Below are 21,569 nucleotides of genomic sequence, written 5' to 3'. Positions count from 1 at the left end.
AAGAAGCGTGATGCTTCTTACATTCAATGGTAATGAAATGAGATTGATAGCACTCCTATAGTCCATGGTGTGCACAGCGTAGGAAGGAAAAAACCCACATCACACTTGGAATTTGCCGGGGGGAGGTCATCAAGAGTAAAGAACAGACTTCAGGACACAAGACGGAGGTCACTGTTTTGCAGCTGTGCTAATACCAGATCAAGTCCACAGATCCGACACCAGCTGGATAACTGTGGAAGGGGCTTGAAATCCTACAGTAAACATGGGGCGCCACCCACTAGAGAAAAGGGTCAGCATTATGGGTAAGGTTGGGGAAGGAAGAGGAACAGGATGGGAGAGGGAATGAAAGGACCAATGAGGTCAAGGTCCTGCCAGTGTGAACCAGCCAAGAGCAACAGCCCGTGGAGGAAGAGCCCTGGGGATCTCCATTCTGGAGTCCTGTGCCTCACCTGGGAGGACCCAGAATCACAGACACTCCTGATTTAGAGGAAGGAGGATTTCTCATATGGTGAGAGGTAAGGGTCTAAATTAATTAATTATCCCATTAGAATTTAAAAGTATTCAATTTTTTTTTTTTTTTTTTTGCCACTGTCGGCACTCTTGGTTGCCCATCCGGTTTGATTTCTGCCTTCTCCTTCTTCCTGTTAGATCCTGATTTTGCTCACGTAGTCACTCGATATCCTTGCCTCTCTTTTGACTGGAGCAAAGCTGCTCTGTCCCCAGCTCCCTCCAAGGCAAGTCCTGACTGGTCTGAGTTAATCATGACATGTCCATTCTCCTTATCAGAGATTGGGTAAAGGATCTAGCCTAAGCCAGCCACCACCGGCTGCCTCATCACTGCCCTAGGTCCAGAGATGGATGCATGGCCTAATCGGACCAATTGAACTGAAGGAAAGGACATACACCCCATGGCTGAAAGATTTTCTCTTCCTTCCACTAGACATGACCAAACAAACATGTTGTCCCAAAACTTATTTGTTTGGGTTGACAACTCCCTTTTGACAAAGAGAGAACAGAGTCTAAGGATAAAGCCAACATGAAGAGGAGGGTAGAGCTCAGAGGAAGATGGATTGGAGCCTTGATCACGTTATGCCTGCAGTCCGCATCACCTCACCACTTTCTGTTACACGAGATAAGGTATCCTGTGCCATTTAATCTAGTTAGAGTTGGCTTTTCGTTTACTTGGGATACCATATGAATTGGTTGTTTCTCCAGTCTCTGTTTAAATATTTTAATGATGACAAAAAAATCAGTACCCCATTCATAACTTTTTGGAAAGCCCTAATTGCCAGAAAGTCCTTTCTTATATTGAGTCGAAATGTCCCTTACTGTCAGATTCATGCATTGCCCCGACTTACACGAGATGGGACACGCAGGACAGATGCACCCTGAAGTATGGGTGGACACAGTGTGCTCGTGGAAAGCATGTTGCAAAACATCAGGCAGATCCAGGTTCATTTGCTGGCTTCCCCATTAACAAGCTGAGTAAGTCTGGGAAATATGACAATTTGTTTAATGGCCATGAACTATTGCCATCCAGTGTCCTCCTCCTCTGAATGTGACTTAGAGCTCCTCCCATCCAGAACTGGAGTGTTAATTCTCCACCTTCAATCTGGGCTGGCCTTGGGACTTGCTTGGCTAACAGAACAGGGCAAGAGTGATACTGGAGGGTAGTTTCTGTTTCTGCCCTGCTGTCTTGGGATGGTGCCCCACATCTGCCACACATGGAAATCTACATTGCAAGAAGCTGCAGGATGCGTGGAGGGCTGAGCGCTCTAGCCAACAGCTCCCAGCAGACGGCACACGTGAGAGTAGGACCATCATGGACCTTCAGCCCAGGGGACCCTCCAGCTGAAGAACTGTCCAGCCAACTGATAGAACCATGAGATGTTGTAAGTCACGGCCGGTGTACACCACCGGGTAGTTTGTCATCCAGCAAAGGCCGAGCAGAAGCAGGAACATGATTTCATTACACATCTTCTGTGTCTTTATTGTCAAAGGAAAAATAATACTTTATTTTTTACACGGTTGCTAGTGAGGATTAATTAATGCAAAATATGTAAAGTGCATACATCGCCAGTGCTGCAGTGGGGACACTGTAGGTGCTAAGTAAGAGGCAGCTCTCATGATTGCTGTTAATGCCAACTTTTGAAGTTAACACTTTCTTCACCCTTAGATTTTATTCTTTGAGGTTAAATCCCATGTCCTTTGACTTTACCTGGTTTGAGAAGCCTTTCTGGCCATTTACTATACTGGCCCCTTCCTAATTACCACCCACCCCCCACTTTATTACCATCTCTCCTAAAGTAGTATGACACGTGTGCTCTGATCATACCTCCAGTAATGGTGCCTTCCACGGAGCAGGTGCTGAAACACTGCCGTTCCTTTAATAACCCCATGCAAATCAGGGCTCCTTTTCTAGTTCTTCCACTTCCGCCGTCTGACATCCTGGTACCTGTCCATGATCCGTCTTCCAGCGTTCTAACTTGAGCGACTGCCAAGTCGGGCTTCCCACCTCGGAACTGAAGCAGGTGTTTTCTTGGAACTTAAACATGGGACTTAACAGTAAACCCAGCAAAATTCCTTTTTGTTAGTCTTAGCTTAGCACTGCAGCTGGCCACGCTCATCTTGCTTGGTCTTACATCTGTCATTTGTTGCTTCCCCTGGTGCGTCTTACCTGTTTTCTTAAGCCAGGAACTAAGAGACAGTGTTCATCAGTACAGACTCAGGGAAGGAGCCTCAAGGCACACCCCTCCACACCGTCTCTGGTCTCTGACCAGACATACTAGCAGACGTTACCGGTAGGGATCGCTTTCACATTGCTTAGCCCGTGATGCTGGTCCAAGGTGCCTGGAGGCCGTCCCGCCCCTCTCGCCCACGTGGGGGTCTATACGGGCGGTGTAGCTCTTCCCTGAAATCGAGACACACGTCCGGTCCTGCTGTCCTGAGAACGTTCTTAACTGAGCGGCCAGACCACAATCAGCGTCTTCTTTCTCTTTCTACCTGATCATAGAATATAAACCCTATTGATTCTACAAAATACCTTCCTAGGCCAACGGTCATGGATAACGCAGTAAACAATTTATCAGTTTCCGAGGCTTTTGTGAAGTCAAAGGCAAAGAAAGAAGGTTTTACCCCCGGAGAACCTTCACCTCGTCCTGATCCCCGGACATGTGCATCGCGGGGGTGCGACCAGGGCATCTCGCGAGCGCGGGTGTGCGAGCCGGGGGTCAGCTCCCAGCACGGCGGCAGTCTCTGACCCGCGGAGCGGTGGCCGGGGAGCAGGCGTGTGGCGGGTCCGAGCTCGGTTCCTGCAGCCCCGGCGCCGCGGGCACGCCCACTGCTGCACCATGGGCCGGTGCGGTCCTCCGGGGCGGTGCGGGGCCTCGGTGCAGCCGCTGTGGCTCACGGTGGCGGTGGCCACGGTGGGCGTGCGGACCTGGGTCCCTCGGGAGGGACGCCGACCCCGCGGACCCAGGCCCAGGGCGCCCACTCCCAGACTGAGGCCCCGGAGCCGGGCGCCGCAGGGGGAGGAGGCGTGGCCGGCCCTCTCGGCCAGCGCGCACGCGCGGCGGGAAGGGGCGGGGTGGCTCCCGAGCGCGCCTGCGCACCAGGCCACCCGCCCCTCCCGGAAGCGCCGCCGCCGCGCCACGTCCGCGCCGCGCATCCCGCCGCCGCCCACGGCCCGGACCCACCGACCGCCGCGGAGCGCCATGGGTCGCGCAGGCGCGCGCTCCGCCTCGGCGCTGCTGCTGCTGCTGGTGCTGCTGCGGGCCGAGCGGCCGCGGGGCGCCGAGCTCACCTTCGAGCTGCCCGACAGCGCCAGGCAGTGCTTCCACGAGGACGTGGAGCGGGGCGCCAAGTTCTCCCTGGACTACCAGGTGGGGCCGCGCCCCCTTGCCGGCCGGAGGGGCGCGGGCAGCGGCCGGCCGGGCGGGCAGCGCCGCAGGTGCACGGGGCCCGGGGCGCGGTCGGACCGGCCGCCGGCGCGCCCCGGGCCTCGTCCCTAGCCTGTGGGACCGCGGAGTCCCCGGTGTACCCATATGTCAGCGGGGAGGAGGGGGCTTCGGGTTCCTTCCCTGCCCCTCTCCGCGGCTGCGGGGGCCGCTGGGTGAGCGCAGAGCCTGCTGCCATATGCTGCCCACTTGCTGTCCAGTCTCCTCCCACGGACCTCGGGCGCGCGCAGGGAGCGGGTCTCGGGGCGGGCGTCTGCCCCTGAGGTTTGGTGGGCGGACTGAGTGGGAAGGACCCCCACGACAGCCGCCTGCCTGCTCGCAGACACCCCGGAGATGCAGTGGCCTGAGCCTCAGGAAGGAGGGCGGCCCTTCCGTGGGTCCTCGCTGTCCAGAGCCACCGAAAAAGCGGTCTGCTGGGGGACAGCGCGGTGTGGGATGGCCTCGGGGTCCCCGATTTGGCCGCTTACACTTCTCTGGGCACAACATATGAATTATGGCCGGGTTATCGGGCCCCCCAGCACAGTCCCTGCAAACTGACCGTTGTGAGCCTGAAGGGGCCTGGGAGGTCCTCTGGGCACTGCTAGGTCAGGAATCCCTTGTCAAGGAACGGTCAGCACAGTTTAAACGCCTCCAGCAATGGGGCACTGGCCACTAGGTAAATTCTCCCATCTGCACAAAGAGGAACTTCCAAAGTTTGGAAGCAGATGGAGGCCATTGACTGTGTCCCGCGATGGACCTTGGTTGTAGCCACTGACCACCTGTATGACACTGCTGTATGACATGTTTCTTTGGTTTCTCAAGCGAGTTTGAACTATGTAATTCCCAAGGACCCTCTCGCCTCTGATGGCCACTGAGTCTGTGAATTTGATCGGTAGTGACGCGAACATTCACTAGACCCACTCTGCAACCTGCTTGAGCTGGGAGCCTCAGTCTTCTCTTCTGTGAAATGGGAAGGATCAAGCTCCTTGCCCCTTTGCAGAACAAAGCCTTTCGGAGTCAGGCAGTCAGGGATTCAGATCTTAGCCGTCACTTTCAAGCATCGTGACCCTGGCTGACTTCCTCGATCTCTCTCAGCCTCAGTTTACTCCCCGGTAAAACAGAGTGTCCTAGCACCTGCTTTAGAAAGCTGTGAAGATTACATGAAAAAAACCAAGTTTGTCAAGTCTGATCACGGTGTCTGGTTGGCATTTCATACCAGCGGCTGCCCCGCCGGTCACAGCAGACTGTGGGTGTCTTTGTGGTTGTAGGTCATCACCGGAGGCCACTACGATGTCGACTGCTACGTGGAGGACCCCCTGGGGAACACCATCTACCGGGAGACCAAGAAGCAGTATGACAGCTTCACCCACCGGGCTGAGGTCAAGGGCGTTTACCAGTTCTGCTTCAGTAATGAGTTTTCCACCTTCTCTCACAAGACCATCTACTTTGATTTTCAAGTGGGTGACGAGCCCCCCATTCTCCCAGACATGGGGAACAGGGTCACAGCTCTCACGCAGGTGAGTGGACATCGGCCAGCCCCGGGCCGGCTCAGCCTTTCTCGTCCTGGCTCGGCCGTACTCAGTGTCAGCCTGTCCTTGGCCCCGCTCCTGGGCTGGGAGGCTCAGGGTCGGCTTCACCTCTTTGCACATTCAGTCTTCAAGGACACCGTCCCCTCTGAGCCCCTGCCCGGCCCGCGGGATCCCTGCAGCTCCTTGCTCTGGTGTTCCTGGGTTCCCGCTCAGGCTTGTGCGCAGCGCCACTGAGGAAAGGCCTTGCCGAGGCCCCTCTGCTCACGCCATCTGCGTCGTAAGGACCAAAGGCGTGTTCGCTCGGTAATGTGAGCCGCTGCGGCAGCTACGCCCTGAGGGTCGATGGCCTAGCATAAGTTTTTTGTCCCTCGGGTGATAAATCTGGGTTGGCGGGGAGCTTTCGTGCAGGGACTGATCAGGAATTGGGGGTTTCTCTTTCCTGTCCCCTGTCTGCTCTCCCTCTGCCTCTGGCCACCAGAAGAAGGGGCAGCGAGAAGGCCTCACCTGTTTCTTAGATGCCCTGGCCCGGGGGAGCAGGCTGGACGGGTTGCTGAGCTCAGATGTTGTAACAGGCCGAGGAGGTGCCCGTTAGACGCTGGGAGATCCCAGTGAGTGGGGCGGAGGCTGCTGTCACAGGACGGGGTGCTCCCAGGGGTCTGTGAATCCCACCACCTGATCACCCTTGGGTCTCCCGTGGTGCCCACACTAGGTCCTGAGGGACACCAGGAAGGCCATGTTAGTGCCCGTTGCCCTCTGGGAATGGGCCTCCTTCCCTGCACAGATCTTATCTGAGACTTACGGTCACTGCGGCTCCCTTTCCAGCACCCTGGTGCCCGTCTAGGGCTTCTGGCCTCTGACCCAGGCCTTGACCATGGTGCCTTGTGTGGCATCTCTGATGTGTCTTGTGGCTTGGGAGTCCTCCCTGTCCCTCCTCCTTTTGCCTCCCTCCGTTTGTGGTGATTCCGGAGCCTGGGAGGAGGCTGGAGGGGCAGCCTACCCAGCTGAGCCCTGCGGCCAGGACCCAGGGCTCAGGGCGCATCTGCGACGGGTAAGCCCAGCGTGTGCAGAGTTTCTGCATGAGCCTGGGACAGATGTAAATGGAGAGTGGACTTCCAGCCTGGAGACCCAAACAGGCCCTTTCCTCTTGTTTGTAAACAATGTCTGTGTGTATTTACGAGTACTAAATGCATGTGTGGGTACGTAGGCCCACACACATGCAGCCACATGTACGTGCGTGTGTCCCATCTGTCCCCTGATTTCGAGGATGACCGTGCCTGGGTCTGCTCTTGCCCCTCAGAGCGCGGCCCCTTTCAGACCGACTCCCAGTGGCCCCTCGCGGTGTCCCGGCTCCTGGAGGCCTTGCAGAGTGGGGTTCTCAGCCTGCCGTGGCAGCAAAGGGTTGACCCCGAGGCCTTTACCGTGAGCCCCCCCACCCGCGCTCCTCCCCACACATCCCTGAGCCCGGTGGGCCTCCGTGTGCCTCACCTGCCTTCTGTCGGCCCGCTGCCCTCCTTCCCCGCCCCTCCACCAGGCAGACGCAGAGCGCCGGCCTCCCCGTGTGCCGCCTGGGGCCGCGGTGGCTGCACGTGGACGCGTCCCTCCTGTTTCAGCGCCCAGTGTGACCGCCTCCCTCTGCCTGCCCAGATGGAGTCGGCCTGCGTGACCATCCACGAGGCCCTGAAGACGGTGATCGACTCGCAGACGCATTACCGTCTCCGCGAGGCACAGGACCGGGCCCGGGCCGAAGACCTCAACAGCCGTGTCTCCTACTGGTCGGTCGGCGAGACCGTCGCCCTGTTCGTGGTCAGCTTCAGCCAGGTGCTGCTGCTGAAGAGCTTCTTCACGGAGAAGCGGGCCGGCCCCCGGGCGCCGCACTCCTAGGCCCCTGCGTCACGGGCTCCTGCCGGGCCCGAGGGCGACCGTGGGCTGGGGCACCCCGCTGCTTTCTCCCCGTACCCCGGTGGCGGCGCCCTCCAAGCCTGACAATCCAGAGGCTTCTAGCCACATTCCGTGGGGAACACCGAGAAAAGCGTGCTCTTGGGCTCGGGGGGCCTGGTCTGGCTGGAGGAGGAACCCCGGGTACCCAAGCCTCTTGGGGCAGTGCAGGGACCCCCTCTGTCCATGGTGCGTGGGTTGTCGGGCCTGTGTGTGTCCTGTCCTCTGTGGACAAGGAGGGGCCGTCGTCTGGTTTGTCTCCGTGGAGCTCACTGGGTCTGTGGAGACAGGCCCTAAGGCGGCTTTGCAGAGACCCCCGCTGCAGGTGAGCGGCAGTGTCCTCTGTGGAGGCAGGAGCCTGGAGGCCAGGTGCCCATGGTGAGCCGTGGGTCTCCCGGATGCAGCCCTCTGGTCAGTAAAAGCTAAGCAGGAGCTCCATGCAGACCCGTGCCTTTCTCTGTCTGCCCTGGAGGAGCGCGCGGCTTCCCAGGGAACGGGGTGTCCACAGAGAGTGTGCGGGAGAGCAGGTGCTGCCCTCGAGGCGTGCGTGGACACCCGCACGCGGCCTGGGTTCTGCTGCCCTCCTCCCGGTGGAATGACAGTGGTGACATGGGGACTGCTCATTCTCTCATCTCAGACTCCAGAGGTCACTGTTGAAACAGCTGATCATCATCGAGTCCAAACCGTGCGCCAAGCACGGGAAGGGACAGAGCTGTCAGCAGCTGTCCTGGGCTGTGTCCACGGCAGCCACACTGTGCTCTGTCAAACCTGGGTCAGACTCTGTCCCCCCGGTCAACATCTCCCGTGGCTCCACGTGTTCTCAGGTCCTGGCCGCGTCCTTGCTGGGGGCCATGAGGTTGTGCCTCACCGGGCTGCTGGCTGCTTGGCTCCGTGTCCTCTCATCCCTCCGCCCAGGTCTCCTCACTATTCCTGTAACACACCAGGCCATGCCTCTGCCCCAGGGTCTTTGCACATGCAGTGTCCTATTAGAACGCCCCCTCCCTCTCCCTGATAACCTGCGCAATCGCCCCTTGTCTCATGGCTAGATGTCACTTTATTGGCGAGTTAACCCTCACTGCTCTGTTCAGGATGGCACCTGCCCACCTGCCCCTGCCCATCTCCCTATCCCTGCTTTACTTTTCAGCTACGCATCACCACTGACACGTACGTTTACTTGTCTGTTTGCTGTCCTTCTTATCCCCTTGGATGTGAGCTCCACGATAGAGCACGTGGGCTGCTACGTCCCTGGTCCCTGGCATGACCCCTGCTACGCACTAAGGTCTCCATGCAATTGGGGGCCAAGCCAGCAGCCTTACCTGTCAGCAGCTGGTGCCGGCCAAGTGTCTCTGAAGGAGGTCCCGGAGACCTGACGCCTGCCCTGAGGGTCCTCTTAGGAGTGATCTGAAAGCCAGAGCCGCCTGGCAGTGTCGCTAATGTGTCGTAGACAAGGGAGCAGGGGACGTGTCATGTGGGAGAGACCCTCCATGAGGCTTGCTAGCTTAGTGGAGAGAAATGCTGCTTATTTGTTCATATGTGTTTGAGGGTTTTTCTTCTTCCTTATTTTAAAAATTAATACCCTCCTGGGACGCCTGGGTGGCTCTGTCATTAAGCGTCCGCCTTTGGCTCAGGTTACTATCCCAGGATCCTGGGATCCAGCCCCTCGTGGGTTCCTCGCTCAGCGCGGCGTCTACTTGAGATTCTCCGTCCTTTGTCCCTCCCCCAGCTTGCACGCTTGCTCTGTCTCTCAAATAAATCTTAAGAAATACCCTCCTCGCAATGGGAAGGAGAGAGGGTGCGGGGGGGCTGGAAGAGGGCCACTCCGAGGATGGACCAGGCCTACGTGGTGGAGCCTCCGTGAAGATCCTGACGGCACAGGGTTCATGGAGGTTCTGGGCTGGTGAACATGCGGGGGTGCCGCGTTGGGGGGTGCCTCTGGGGAGGGCACGGGCACTCTGCACCCCTCCCAGGCCTCATCCCACGCCTCTCCCATCTGGCTGCTCACCTGCCCCGTCATCCTCTCCTTTTATGCCAAACCCGTGTCAGGAGCTGAACTACTTCCCGAGCTCCGGGAGCCGCTCCAGCGAACTAGTGGACCTGGAGAAGGGGGCCGTGGGCGCCTCCAATCTCTAGCTGGGTCAGAAGCAGCCAGGACAGCCTGGGGTCGTGATGGCGTGGGATGCGGGGAGAGTCTGGCAAGACCGGGCCCTTGGCCTGTGGATGTGACGCTGTCCCCGGGGGGAGGACAGAGGCGAGTGACGCTGTCGGACGGCCGGCTGGTGCCGCGGAGTTGCTCGGTGGGGAGCTGCCCGCCGTCCGAGGTGCCGGGAGGGTCTCGTGTGAGAGCGCAGCAGACGCGACACGGCAGGAAGCCAGGACGTCCACCAGCTGCGGATGCATGCGGGCACCTTCGGCGACAGCCAGGCCGCGGGGACTCAGCTGGTGTGGAAGGAGAAGCTCCCGGCCTTTCCCGCCAGAGCCGGCGAGGCCCCCGCGCCCCGGAGCGGCCCCTGCAGGAGCTCATCCGCGGACGCGACGGGATGAGCTGGAGGTGGGGGAGTACTGGGGGACACTGAAGGTCCTGTTTTACTAGAACCTCCCTCCCTTGAAGACTCTTGCAAAGGACCGATTTTCTCTAACGGACAGTGCTTGCTTTTTAGGCCCAGATACGAACGGCAGTCGCTGGATAGTCTGTCGTCCTCACGGGGAGGCTTGGCCGCTGGCCTGGGGCGGGACGGGCCACTCCCCAGACAAGTCCAAGCCTGCACCCCGCTCCCAGCCATCCCCGAGCTGCGAGGGGGACAGCGGTTGCCTCCTGCAGCCCCGCGTTCCAGGGATTCAATCTCGGTCCTGGTTGAGGTTCTGAGCAAAAGCCTCTCATGGTGTTTCCTTCTGGGCTTTCTCAGTGTGTGACACGCAGCAGGGAGAGGCTTCATGTCCTCCTTGTCTGAATTTCCAGTCCATCTTCCAGTCACGGGGAGAACGGTGGCTGAGGTGAGGCCCATGGGCCTCCGGGTCTGCCCGGCCGTCACCACACCGCGACGCACTCTGTCTTGGCTTTAAGCCCCGTGCAGCCCCATCCTTCGTATTTCAGGAGAACCCCAATCTCTGCAGAGCCACGGGCCGGTTGCGCGCTAGGACTTCACCTGCAGCAGACCCGCAGGGATGCCACCCCCTGTGACGTCTCTTTTTGCAGAACTGTAAGACCACGGATGGAACGTCCGTGGCCAAACCCACATGCACGCGTGTTCTCACGCAGCTGGACGACAGGTTCCGGACAAATTTGGGGAGCACCTGCTTTTCTAGCCCTGGTAGTGGTCACGGGCTCAGCTCCTCCCTGCTCCCTGGGACCCGCCCCACGGGCCTGCCGGGTTAGTGGGGAGGCGACCACCCTTCGGGTCACGTAGCTCTAGACTCAGCCTTTCCACTCGCAGAACTGCCGGGCGGTGGCTCTTCCCGATGCTGACCCAGCTCGATGCAGTTTTCCTTCTGCCGGTTTGTGTTTCTCAGTCCAATATTTGGCCACAGGAGAAAACAGGCTTCACATATGGCTTGCTTCTTCACACTCCCTGTCACATCCCGGAGAAATCCTCCAAGAACGCGATCAGACTGTTTTCATCGTTTGTAGGTCTATTTTCGGCTTTCGATGGTGCATAGGAACCAATTCTGGCTCAGCCGAGCGTGTTCCAGCCAGACTCCTGGTTCCCGAGGCTCCCAAACCCCTGGGTTTGAAACCCGCTGAGCATAAGCAACGGTAACAGAATGTTGTCAAGCGAAGCGAGACAGGGCGGCATCCAGGTAGCCTCTCCAAGCATCGTCTGGCTTAGAACCAGTCTGGTTCACTGATGCGCGCTCTCCCCAGCGGTCAGAAGCTGGAGAAACCGTGTCCCACTGAGTGCGTTTCCGAGACGATCCCGAGTCAGGAGCGGGCTTGTAGATGACACGTGGGTTTACAGAGTGAGCTCTCAGAAGAGGTCATGGTGTCCCAGTAACTGCTAAGAGAAGGGTCAGGGGCTCCTGATGCAAGAAGGCAGACCCCTTCCTCGTCTCCCTCCCACCCCCTGTCCCGTGAGACCAACCCAAGCAGATGAGAATGAAATAGACTTTAAGTCCCTGAAACCAGAGAAAGGTCACAGTCCTGAATCACTAGCTACAGGGAATGGCTGTCAGATTGGTGATACCTGAAGCGGGGAGATGCCCAGAGCGGTTGTAGCAGGTTGAGACTTTCCTAAGAGAAGGAGGCGTTGTCCTGAATGGCCAGGCTTCGGGGCCTGGAATGGTACTTCCTGGGGCTGCGTGTGGGCAGCAGAGGGGGTGCCCACTCTACTCTCCTCCCAGGGACGGGAAAGGTAGGATTGGAGGAGAAGCTGGTCAGACGGGTGGGCAGGAGACTTGGCAGGTGGAGGGTGGAGCCCCGAAGGGGAATCTGCCGTGTAGCCAGGATCATGCCAGATCTGTCCCTGGCAGTCCTGTGGCCGGCCGGATGTCACTGGAAACTGCTTTCTCCTGGGTCATGCTGAGGACAGAGGGACCGCCCAGTGGAGGCTTGTCCTGGGGGAGCCGGCGAGCAGGCACCGGAGGCCAGGCTCCCCATGCCACTTCCCCGCACACTTTTCCGGCAGGCCGGCGGCCACGATGTTTGGAGCAGGAGTGGCCATCCCGGACTGGTGTGAGAGCAAACCAACAGAAGGCACATGGAGGGCAGATCTGGGGAGGGTTACCCCAGGACACAGAACAGCACAAACACCCATTTCCCCCCATAGTCTTAAAAAAAAATAGGGACGAGGCAACAAGGTTCAGAGCAGAGTTACAAGAAATCATAGACGAGGTTCTGTTGCGATGGAAAAGGTGAGGAAGAGCCGCCAAGATTCCGGGGAATGTGGACGAGGAAGAAACCATCCCAGAAGGGGTCATGGGTTTGCAGATGGCCCGGGAAGAGGTGCCGCCAGGATCCCAGGGTGGGAGGCTGGAGGAAAGCCTGAGAGAGTGCCCCAGATAGAGCAGACAAGGAACCCAGAGCTGGGCGTTGCTGGGGACAGATTTGCACAGCAGAGCGGGTCCATCGTGCAGGTCTGGGCGTCCCTGAAGAAGAAAATACAGCCACCACAGCAAAGACAGAGAGCAGGTGATCCACACCAAGAAGAAATCCGTGATTTCTGACGTTTCCAGAAGATTTTCCGGGAAGACCGTGGAGTGGTGTCTCCAGGAGCTGCGGGAAAGAGCGCACAGGTAGATCAGAAACTGCTTCCTGCCATCCAGACACGAAGGCAGCAGGCGACGACTAGAGCTGGAAGGTCCGTGGGGGACAGCGTGCCCGTTCTGGAATAACCGCCAGGGAGGAGCCCCCGCGAGCCAGCGGGAGAGAGAAGCCGCAGAGAAAGGGCGCACGTGTTTCTGCGAGCTCTCTGTCCGCGATGACGCCTACCTGGGACTGCGGAGCGGGGAAATCCGCTCCTCCGAGTGGGCTGTGTCCCTCCCGATGGTTCAGCAGTGATTCAGCAACACAGCCCGTGGGGACCGAGAACTAGAGAGTGAGGGGGCTGAGGGAGGGCACATGTGTACCTGCTTCTTTCCCCTGCTGGGAATTTAAGAAACGATCCCAATCATGACAATGGAAGGAACTACACGGCACTCTTACTCTGGGCCAACCATCGCTTAAAGCTCTTTAGTTCTCCAAAGGGCTCTACGATGGGGACTGTCAGCCATCCCGTTTTATAGTGGGGAAACTGAGGCACGGGGCATTTAGTCAGCTTTCCCCGAGGCCGTTTCACTCGTAAGAGTGAAATGAGGGATGCGCTTCAGTCCACCCAAGAGACCCTGAAAAACACATTGGATTCACAAAGGGATTAGTAAAATCCATTCTTTTTTTTTTTTTTTTTTTTTTTTTTTTTAAGAGAGCTACTGGTTCTGTCTTTTGTGACTGCAGTTCCCTGAGGCGGGGCATTTCTTCTAGAAACCCACGAGAAACAGGGAAATGGAAACAATAGTATTTTTTTTAAGACTTTATTTATTTGGCAGACAGAGATCACAAGCAGGCAGAGAGGCAGAGAGAGAAGAGGAAGCAGCCTCCCCACCGAGCAGAGAGCCTGATGCGGGGCTCGATCCCAGGACCTTGAGATCATGACCTGAGCCGAAGGCAGAGGCTTTAACCCACTGAGCCACCCAGGCGCCCCGGAAACAATAGGATTTATTACAGGGGATCTCCTATAGGGATTGGCTCCCATGGTCATGGAGGCGGAGAAGTCCCCGGACCTGCCAGATGCGAGTGGCCTAACCTGGAGAGCAGGGGGTGCTGGTCAGTCTGAGGCCAGGGGAGCGGCAGCATGAAGCCCGATATGAGTCTGAATGCCCTGAGACCAGGGAGCTCCCTGTCTGGGGGCAGGGGCAGGGGCAGGTGGGCGTCCCAGCTCCAGCAGGAGCAAATTCACCCTCGTCGCGGTGGGGTGAGGGCGGTAAGTGTGGGAGCAGAGTCAGACCCCTGAGCGGCTCAATCCCCCCTTGCACGGCTGCACAGGTCATGCCCCTTGGGGCTGTTTCTTACTTCCACGGTGAGAATAAGCTCTCCGAAGGGGAATTGCACGAGGGCATGCCCTGCACCACCCAGTAGAGCCTGTCAGAGGACTGCGATGAGTACCTAACTGGTGTTTGCCATCAACACCAAGTGGATCTCATGTTTTTCTTAGAACTGCAGCGATGTGAGACGTGGCCATAGGAGGACAGTGTGGAAACACCAGCAAAGCTCGTTATGCTTTCCGGGTCCGGCTGGTGTAAACCAGTCTGCCTCTGAGCAGGGACCCTGTGTCTCTGCAGAGACTTGTGGACAGGCATGATTCTGGGCCCTTCAGTGCATCACAGAATGTCGGGGGGAAAGGGTCATTGGGCAGCTTCGTGGCTGCAGCTTCATGGTTCCTGAGCCAGAACCTCGCCATTGAGTCAGCCTGAGCTCCTGCTCAAGAGCCCGTGTTTGTGTCTGCAGATGCTGAATCGGAGGGCAGCTTGTTACGCAGTAGTAGCTAGCTGAGACGCCGGGTGTTCCGTTGACAATGGGCTGGCTGTAATCGCTGGGCCAGTGCTGCTCAGTACAAAGAAGGCCGTTTCCCCAGGTTTTTCCACATTAAATGTAATCGTTTTTCTCAATTTGATGTGACTTGGAAGCAACCTCATTCATTCATTCATTTCTCAGTACGCCCAGCGACTGGGAAGAATGACATCAGTAGGAAGAGCAGATCATTCACACGCCTGCTCACTCATACACACGCCCGTGGATTCATGGAGACCCAGGCTGGAGCCAGGGCAGGGCCCGCTGCGTGGGAGGCTGAGGACCTTGCTGGAGAAGGTGGCTCCTGGGCTGAGGCAGGGGAGCCAGCGGGGAAGGCAGAGAGTGGGTGGGAGCAAAGGCAGAGAGCTGTCCTGCATCCTGAGCACTCCAGGAAGGCGGGCTCGACTGTGGGCAGAGAGTGGGACGGCTCTGTGGCGACAGTGGGCCTGAGGAGGCTGGCGAGGGTAAGCAGAACGGTGTCATTACCCTAAGGGGGAGTTGGGCTTCATCCTCAGAGCGACTTTTGGGGCAGGCTTTGGGAAGATGGAGCCTGGTGGAGGAGAGAGATGTGAGCAGAGCAACGGCTCCCAGGCCCAGAAGGCTAGAGAAGCAGAGTGCACAGGCGCTCGCTTGGCCCTCACCCTGTGCCACTGGGGGGTGGGAGGAGAGCCTCCCTGACCTGAGCAGGGCTCACCCCCACACAAGCAGAATGCTCCTTTCTTTCTCAGAAATGAGCAACCGAAGGCAGGAGCTCCTGATCCAATAGGGAGGGGCTTGGCCCCGCAGGGGACATTCTGGCAAGGTCTGGAGATATTTTTGGTTGTCACAACTGGAGAAGAGGCATCTGGTGGGTGGGGTCCCCAGATGCTGCTGAACATTGGACGGGGCAGGGGCAGGACAGCTCCTACAGCAAGGCTGTGGATGACTTGAGATGCTGGAGGGCCTAGGTTGAGAAGCCCTGGTCTATCCAAAGAAAACAATGAGATAAAAAGGAAGAAAAGCCCAGAAAAACACACTGAAAATGGAAAACACCAAAAATGTTGGCATGGGGCAGATAAAAATTATGGCCAAATATGTCACCATCAATTAATGATGAATTAGTTGCCTTTATAAAAGAAGAGTTTGAAGCAGAGATACAAATGACGAAATGACCTAAAGGAATGAACATTGCATACATCCGACAGACAAAAGTAAACGAGCTAACCTTGTCTATGTGAAGACAAAGGTTGGTGCACAGAACAAATATCTCGTATAGTTTATACCGTAGACAATGTGGGCTGGAAACACAGCTGGAACAAACTACCCCGCAAACTTGAGAATGGAAGGGTTGCCAGAGGGTACCACGTAAATAAAAACATGCAGGAGAAGGTGGTGATGGTCGCAAGTCCCAGATCAGAGAAAGTTCATCTTTGCTTCCTATTTTATGCCAAAAGATTCCCAGAGAGATGAAAAAATTAAACATTAAAAAGAAAAGAAATAAAATAAGCTTGGCTTTGGGGGGGCCCCTTGTAAACATGAGACAATATCCGGGAGAGAGAAAGGAGTCCAACTACACAGGATTTTAGATTATTCCGTACCCTATACACACGCTAGAAACACACGCGAGACGCAAGACCAAATACGAGACTGGGAAAGCTCGTGTTGCAACTCACAACCCAAAAGTCAGCAGTCTGGTTAATTAAGTCATCGATCCGCTAACCACTTACTGAACATCTGCTGTGTGCTGGGCTCTGCTGAATACTGGGGAGGAAATAACGAAGAAACAAAGTTCTCATTCTGCTGAGACTTACAGTCTATGAACAGTCACCGTAGACAGCCCAGTAAACATGGTGCTGTGAAGACGGACGACACTGGGTGTGGGGCCGAGACAGAGACGGAGTCAAAAAGGCATTAGTGATTGGGGTAAGGACCAGCTCACTCCCGAGGGGCGTTTGAGCAGCAGGCTTCCAGCTGGGAGGAAAGACAAGTACAAAGGCCCTGAGGAGGGTATTTCGGGGCATGTTCAGGGAACATAAGGAATTTAAGAACAGACGTGGCAGTGAGCCACAGGGCCAGTGGTAAAAAATGAATTTTGAGAGGTCACCCCGGGCCAGCTCATGTGGAGTTTCTGGACTGTGGTAAGACTATCTGCTTAATTCTATGCCAGCCTGCGATGGGAAGCCAGCAGAGAAAGAGGATGGGCAAATTGTTCTTTTAAAGTTTCGCATTTTTAATGTTTTTATTTTGAAATGATTCTAAATTCACAGGAAGTTTCAAAAGTAGTGCAGGACGCCCGTCGGGATGGCCAAATCCGGAACCTGACGGCTCCATGCGCTGGTGAGGCTGGGGAGGGGTGGAACGCTTGTTCGCGGCTGTGGGAACGCGTGTGGGGCGGCCGCCTGGAAGCCAGGCTGGCGCTTCCCCACAGAACCACACACCCCATCCAGCATCCCTCCTTGGCATTGACCCGAAGGAGTGAACACTTACGTCCACACAAAAACCTGCACACGGACTTTATTCACAACTGCCCAAACTGGGGCGCCACCAAGACACCCTTTGCGGGCACGGAGAGACAAACTTGAGTGTGTCCAGATGGGATTTCATTCCGCACCATGAGGACACGAGCCAGGAGACCTTAAGACCGTATGATCAGGGGACAGCAGCTGATCTGAAAAGGCTACGTGTTATATGACAGCAGCCATAGGACGTGCTGGGAAAGGCAAAGCCAGAAACCATAAAAAGACATGTCGTTGCCGGGCTGGGAGGAGACGAACAGGCAGACCACGGAGGATTTTTAAGGCCATGGAAATAGGATATGATAGTGATGGATATAGGCCATCCAGTGTTTATCTAAACTCGTGGTACATACAGCACCGAGCGCGAACCCTGAAGGAAAATGTGGATTTGGGGTGATTGCTACGTGTCAGTGTGGGTTCATCCTGGGTAAAAATGTGGTCATTCTGGTGAGTGATTTGATGATGTGGGCACCATGCTTGTATAGAGGCAGAGGCTCTGGAGGAACCTCTGGATTTCCCTCTCAATTTGGCTGTGAACATAAAATCGCACTAAAAAAATGAAGTCTTAAAATATAGTTTTAGGAGCGACCTGGTGTCCCCTTTGCTCAGTTTCTTTTTCTTTCTTTTTTTTTTTTTTTTAAAGATTTTGTTTATTTATTTGACAGAGATCATCAGTAGGCAGAGAGGCAGGCAGGTGGGGTGGGGGGAAGCAGGCTCCCTGCCAAGCAGAGAGCCTGACCCGGGGCTCGATCCCAGGACCCTGGGATCATGACCCAAGCTAAAGGCAGAGGCCCTAACCCACTGAGCCACCCAGGCGCCCCGCCCTTCGCTGAGTTTCTGTCAGTCGTCACATCCCGTGTAATTACAGGGGGGGTTCAGCAGCAGGCGTTGATGTGGGTGCTGTGTGGACAGCCCCAGCCCTGCAGAGCTCCCCCCCACCCAGATCTGGAATGTTCCCTCACCACCCGTAACCCCCGGCCACCACTTCCCTGTTCTCCGTCCCTGCGGTGCCGTCATTCTGAAGATGTTGCATCAGTGGAATCCTGCAGTTTGCTGAGACTGGCTTTTCTCACTCAGCAGAACGCCCTTGAGACCCGTCAAGGTTGCCGTGGGCCTTACTAGTGCGTTCTGTCTGATTCTGCGCAGTCTGTCCCGTGGCGCATGTGTACCCCATGGACAGACCCTGGGCTTGTTTCCAATGTTGGCCTTTTCCAAACACCCCCCTTTGGGTGGGATTATATTCCAAGGCGTCCCCCTGGCTGCTCTGTGGGGGATGCAGTGGGTGAAGCCACCATGACCCCCCGGGCAGAGGTGTCTGTGGCCTCAGCAGCTGGAGTGGCAGGGGCGGGGGTTGAGGGGTGGGCTCTTGGGTTGGAGGCACCGAGGAAGGAGACTTCGAGCGACTGGGTGCAAAGTGGTCCCTGTTAGTGGGAAGGAGAGTTTTCGGGTGGGGGTGGTGGGGCAGACCCTGGGTCTGGGGTCCCGTGAGCTGGCCAGTGAGATGCGGAATCGACAGCCATCGTGGGCGAGTGCGGATAGAAAAGCAGGTCCGGGTCCTCCGGTCCTCCCGCTCCCAGGACCCGCTGCCGGGGGAGGGACACCCCCCAGAGAAGGGGCTTCTCGCTCACACACAAACCCATGACATTCCGTATCCGCCTGTTGGAAAGATGGGACAAGCCTGTAGTAACCAGGGCTTCAGAGCAGGTTAGTTCTCTTCTCTTCCCCTGGAAAGATACTTCAGAAAGTAAAATGGGAAAATCGATTTAAAAAAACCCTCTTTGACACAGTGATGTGGCCCAGACGGTTGGTCCCACCCGACAGTCCGTGGACCTTCCCTTGACTGGCTTCACCCCCATTCCCAGACTCTCCAGAGGCCGCCCTGGAAAGCCGGCATCGCCATCGGGCTCTGATGCCTGGAGAACAGCCCGGCCTTGGCCCTCACCTGACACCAAGTCTCCGGCCATTTTTCAACAGACAAACTCTGTCCTACCCGGAATGTAGGGTGTCCCGTGGTCAATCCCCAATCAGTGCGGTCTCGGACTCAGTCACGGTGGGGAACGCCTAAGAAGATGTTTCCTTATGGTCACCCTCCTTTCAAGAACTGATGTTTGCTTTCTGCACTTAAGGCCTCCAAAGGAAAGAAAGTAAACGTCATGATTTCAAGAGACACAGGAGAATTTTATTTGTAGCTGAGATGATTCTCGATGTGGAAAACCCATGGTTATTCACTAAAAACCTACCAGGACTAACAAGAAGAAAGAGTTTGTCTAAAAACATACAAAATCAGTATCTTCTTACAAACCAGGGATGGCTGGTTAGAAGACTTACCGGTAAAAAAAAAAAAAAAATAAAAAAAATTAAATCTATTCTACCACTAGAGGAAAAAGCTTTCTAAAATGTGCAGGAACTTTATGAAAAAAATAACTGTCTTAAGATCCAAAAAGAAGGATATAAAACGCGGCCCAGAGTGTGGGCCCAGTTCAGGTTCAAAGTGCACACATATGCGTTGTTCTGCACAGAGAGCAGCCGAGAAAGCGTGGCCTCAAGGAAGCACCACGTTCTGTTTCTTCTGTTTCTTGAGGGCAGGCGCGTCCCATGATCTGCAGGTTTTGGGTCGCGTTTTGCTCATCCTCTACTGTTCCTGCTCTTTATACAGTGAACGTTATTGCGTAGTAGAATCAGAGCTGGAAAGGGAACTTAAATACTTACTTAAAATGTTCTCTGTACATTTTGAGTGTGAGGTTTCCCGTTTGCTGTTTTGGCCCAAGTAAACGTCAGTTATGAACTAAACGTCAGAGATGTCAGCCACGGTAACGGTCTTCCCAGCCAGCTCCTCCTCATTGTCAGGAGCAGTGGCCTTGACAGAATGTTCTGGTGACCTGTTTGCTCGTCCCCAGCACGCCCCCAAGCTGGAGACAGCCCGACTATCCACGGCTGAGTTCCGTAAGGTGCGGCATGTCAAGACCATGGATTTCCATGTGGACGTCACAGAAGAGGGTCGTCTAAACTCCGGACGTGGACACATGGCCAAACCTGTGTGCGGACTGAAGAAAGCAAACGCCAGAGCCGAATGTATCCTCGGAGCCCCGTTGTATGAAAACCGCACGTACACCCTTACAAGTAAACATCCCCGTCTGTGTATGCGTATGTGGGACGTGTCTGAGAGGACGCGGCCCCTATGCGGGGGGACCCCGGAGAGGGGGTCCATGCTCTGTGTCATGCTCTTCCCCACTTGGAAACACAACAAGCTATTTGTTTCACAATTCAACACTCTTTAAGCAAAAAACAATGAACAAAAGCTGCTCTTCTTGGCTCTCGTCCTTGTCTGTTCTTGTTCTCAGGGTCCTGCTGTCTCTGAAGGTGCCCTCCCGGGGGTAATGCAGTGCCGGCACTCATGGTCCCCTCGAAGTCCATGGCAGCTGGAAGGACACTGGCCTGGACATCAGGAACTGTGGAATCCGCTTCTTAACAATCGTAGAACACCCAGAAACCCTTTCTGCTTTCTGAACCTCAGCTTCCCCATCTGGGAAATGGGTGTGTTGTTCTGTCTGTGGTGCCACCGGGTCCACCCATGCCGTCATAGCCCAGGATGCTGGCCTCAGACTAACCTCTCTGAGAATGGCACGTCCTTCTGGGGTGACGCGGGGTTTCATTAACTCCCTTGTTCCAGCTGCGCAGGAGCCCTGGTTCCTCTACTACCCATACAGTGATCAGACACTGACGGGTGCCTGTTAGTGTGGATGAGGGGGGGGAAGACTGGGGTGGGGGGGCACCCCGGGGGAGCAGAGGCCCAGGGCATTGGTGGGCAGACTGAGGGGATCCAGGCTCTGCTGGAGGAGACTCCAAAAGCCTATCAGTCTGGGCTCCCCGGTGAACAGCAAGGAGAGGAGGATACTTGCTCGGTGAGGAGGCAGCCTGGCCTGATGGAAAGGGGCCGGGACTAGAAGCCACAACGAGTCAGGGGGACACTCATTTCCCCCCTTGCAAGCATAAACCTTCAGGTGTGTCCCTCTGTTTCTGGGGTAATAGGGATCAGACCTATAGGGTGTGTACAGGGCAACAACCCACAGATGGGGGTGGGCTGGAAGCCATCTTTCATGACTACCACCTGTAGGATCCAGCTTCAAGGTCAGGAGGTCAAGGACAAAGTCATGCCCACCTGGGCCCAGAAGGAGATCATGGGTCTGCCCCGAGCCTCTGGCCACTGCCCCCCGATATTTCCATCAGTGGGGGATACATTATTTGCAAAGCTGGCAACATGGACTTCCCTCTCTCACGCCAACAAGGTAGCCCCACGCAGCCTCCCCAGGTGCAGGGTTGGTGCAGTGCAGTGAGCGGGGCCGCTCGCCTGCATGCTGGCTCTGCCAGGAGGGGTGGCAGGTGGGGTCCTGCTCTGTGTGGACGCACCCCTCCATGGTGAGGTCGGTGCAGGGGATTGTGTGTGTGTGTGTGTGTGTTTCCCCAACAAGACCCGTTCCTCACACTCATCCCAGGGTCGGGCTGTCCATGAGCGGGCCCTTTCTGCAGAATTCACCCATGCCGGAGCGGCGCCCTGACATGCAGGAGGACCCATTGCCCGAGAGCGATTAGCCTCTTCTGTGCGCAGGCACCAAGCTCGCGGGAAGCCGTGAGCTGTCCT

The 21,569-nt window shown here is 56.4% G+C and overlaps 1 protein-coding gene across 1 annotated transcript; it reads left to right on the top strand.

Annotated features, from left to right (window-relative positions):
• Window positions 1-3,674: 3,674 nt before the first annotated feature.
• On the top strand, window positions 3,675-7,423 carry TMED3 (transmembrane p24 trafficking protein 3). Its single transcript, XM_032836891.1, has 3 exons — window positions 3,675-3,881; window positions 5,204-5,452; window positions 7,109-7,423. The coding sequence occupies exons 1-3, from the start codon at window positions 3,714-3,716 to the stop codon at window positions 7,343-7,345; spliced, it is 654 nt and encodes a 217-aa protein (XP_032692782.1). The 5' UTR covers window positions 3,675-3,713; the 3' UTR covers window positions 7,346-7,423.
• The last annotated feature ends 14,146 nt before the right edge of the window (window positions 7,424-21,569 follow it).

The sequence above is a fragment of the Lontra canadensis genome, unplaced genomic scaffold (assembly GCF_010015895.1).
Source record: "Lontra canadensis isolate GAN:19392208 unplaced genomic scaffold, GSC_riverotter_1.0 scaffold94, whole genome shotgun sequence".
NCBI classification, from domain to species: domain Eukaryota; kingdom Metazoa; phylum Chordata; class Mammalia; order Carnivora; family Mustelidae; genus Lontra; species Lontra canadensis.
The sequence above is the reverse complement of the archived record's forward strand: the minus strand, read 5'-3'. Positions and strand labels throughout refer to the sequence as shown.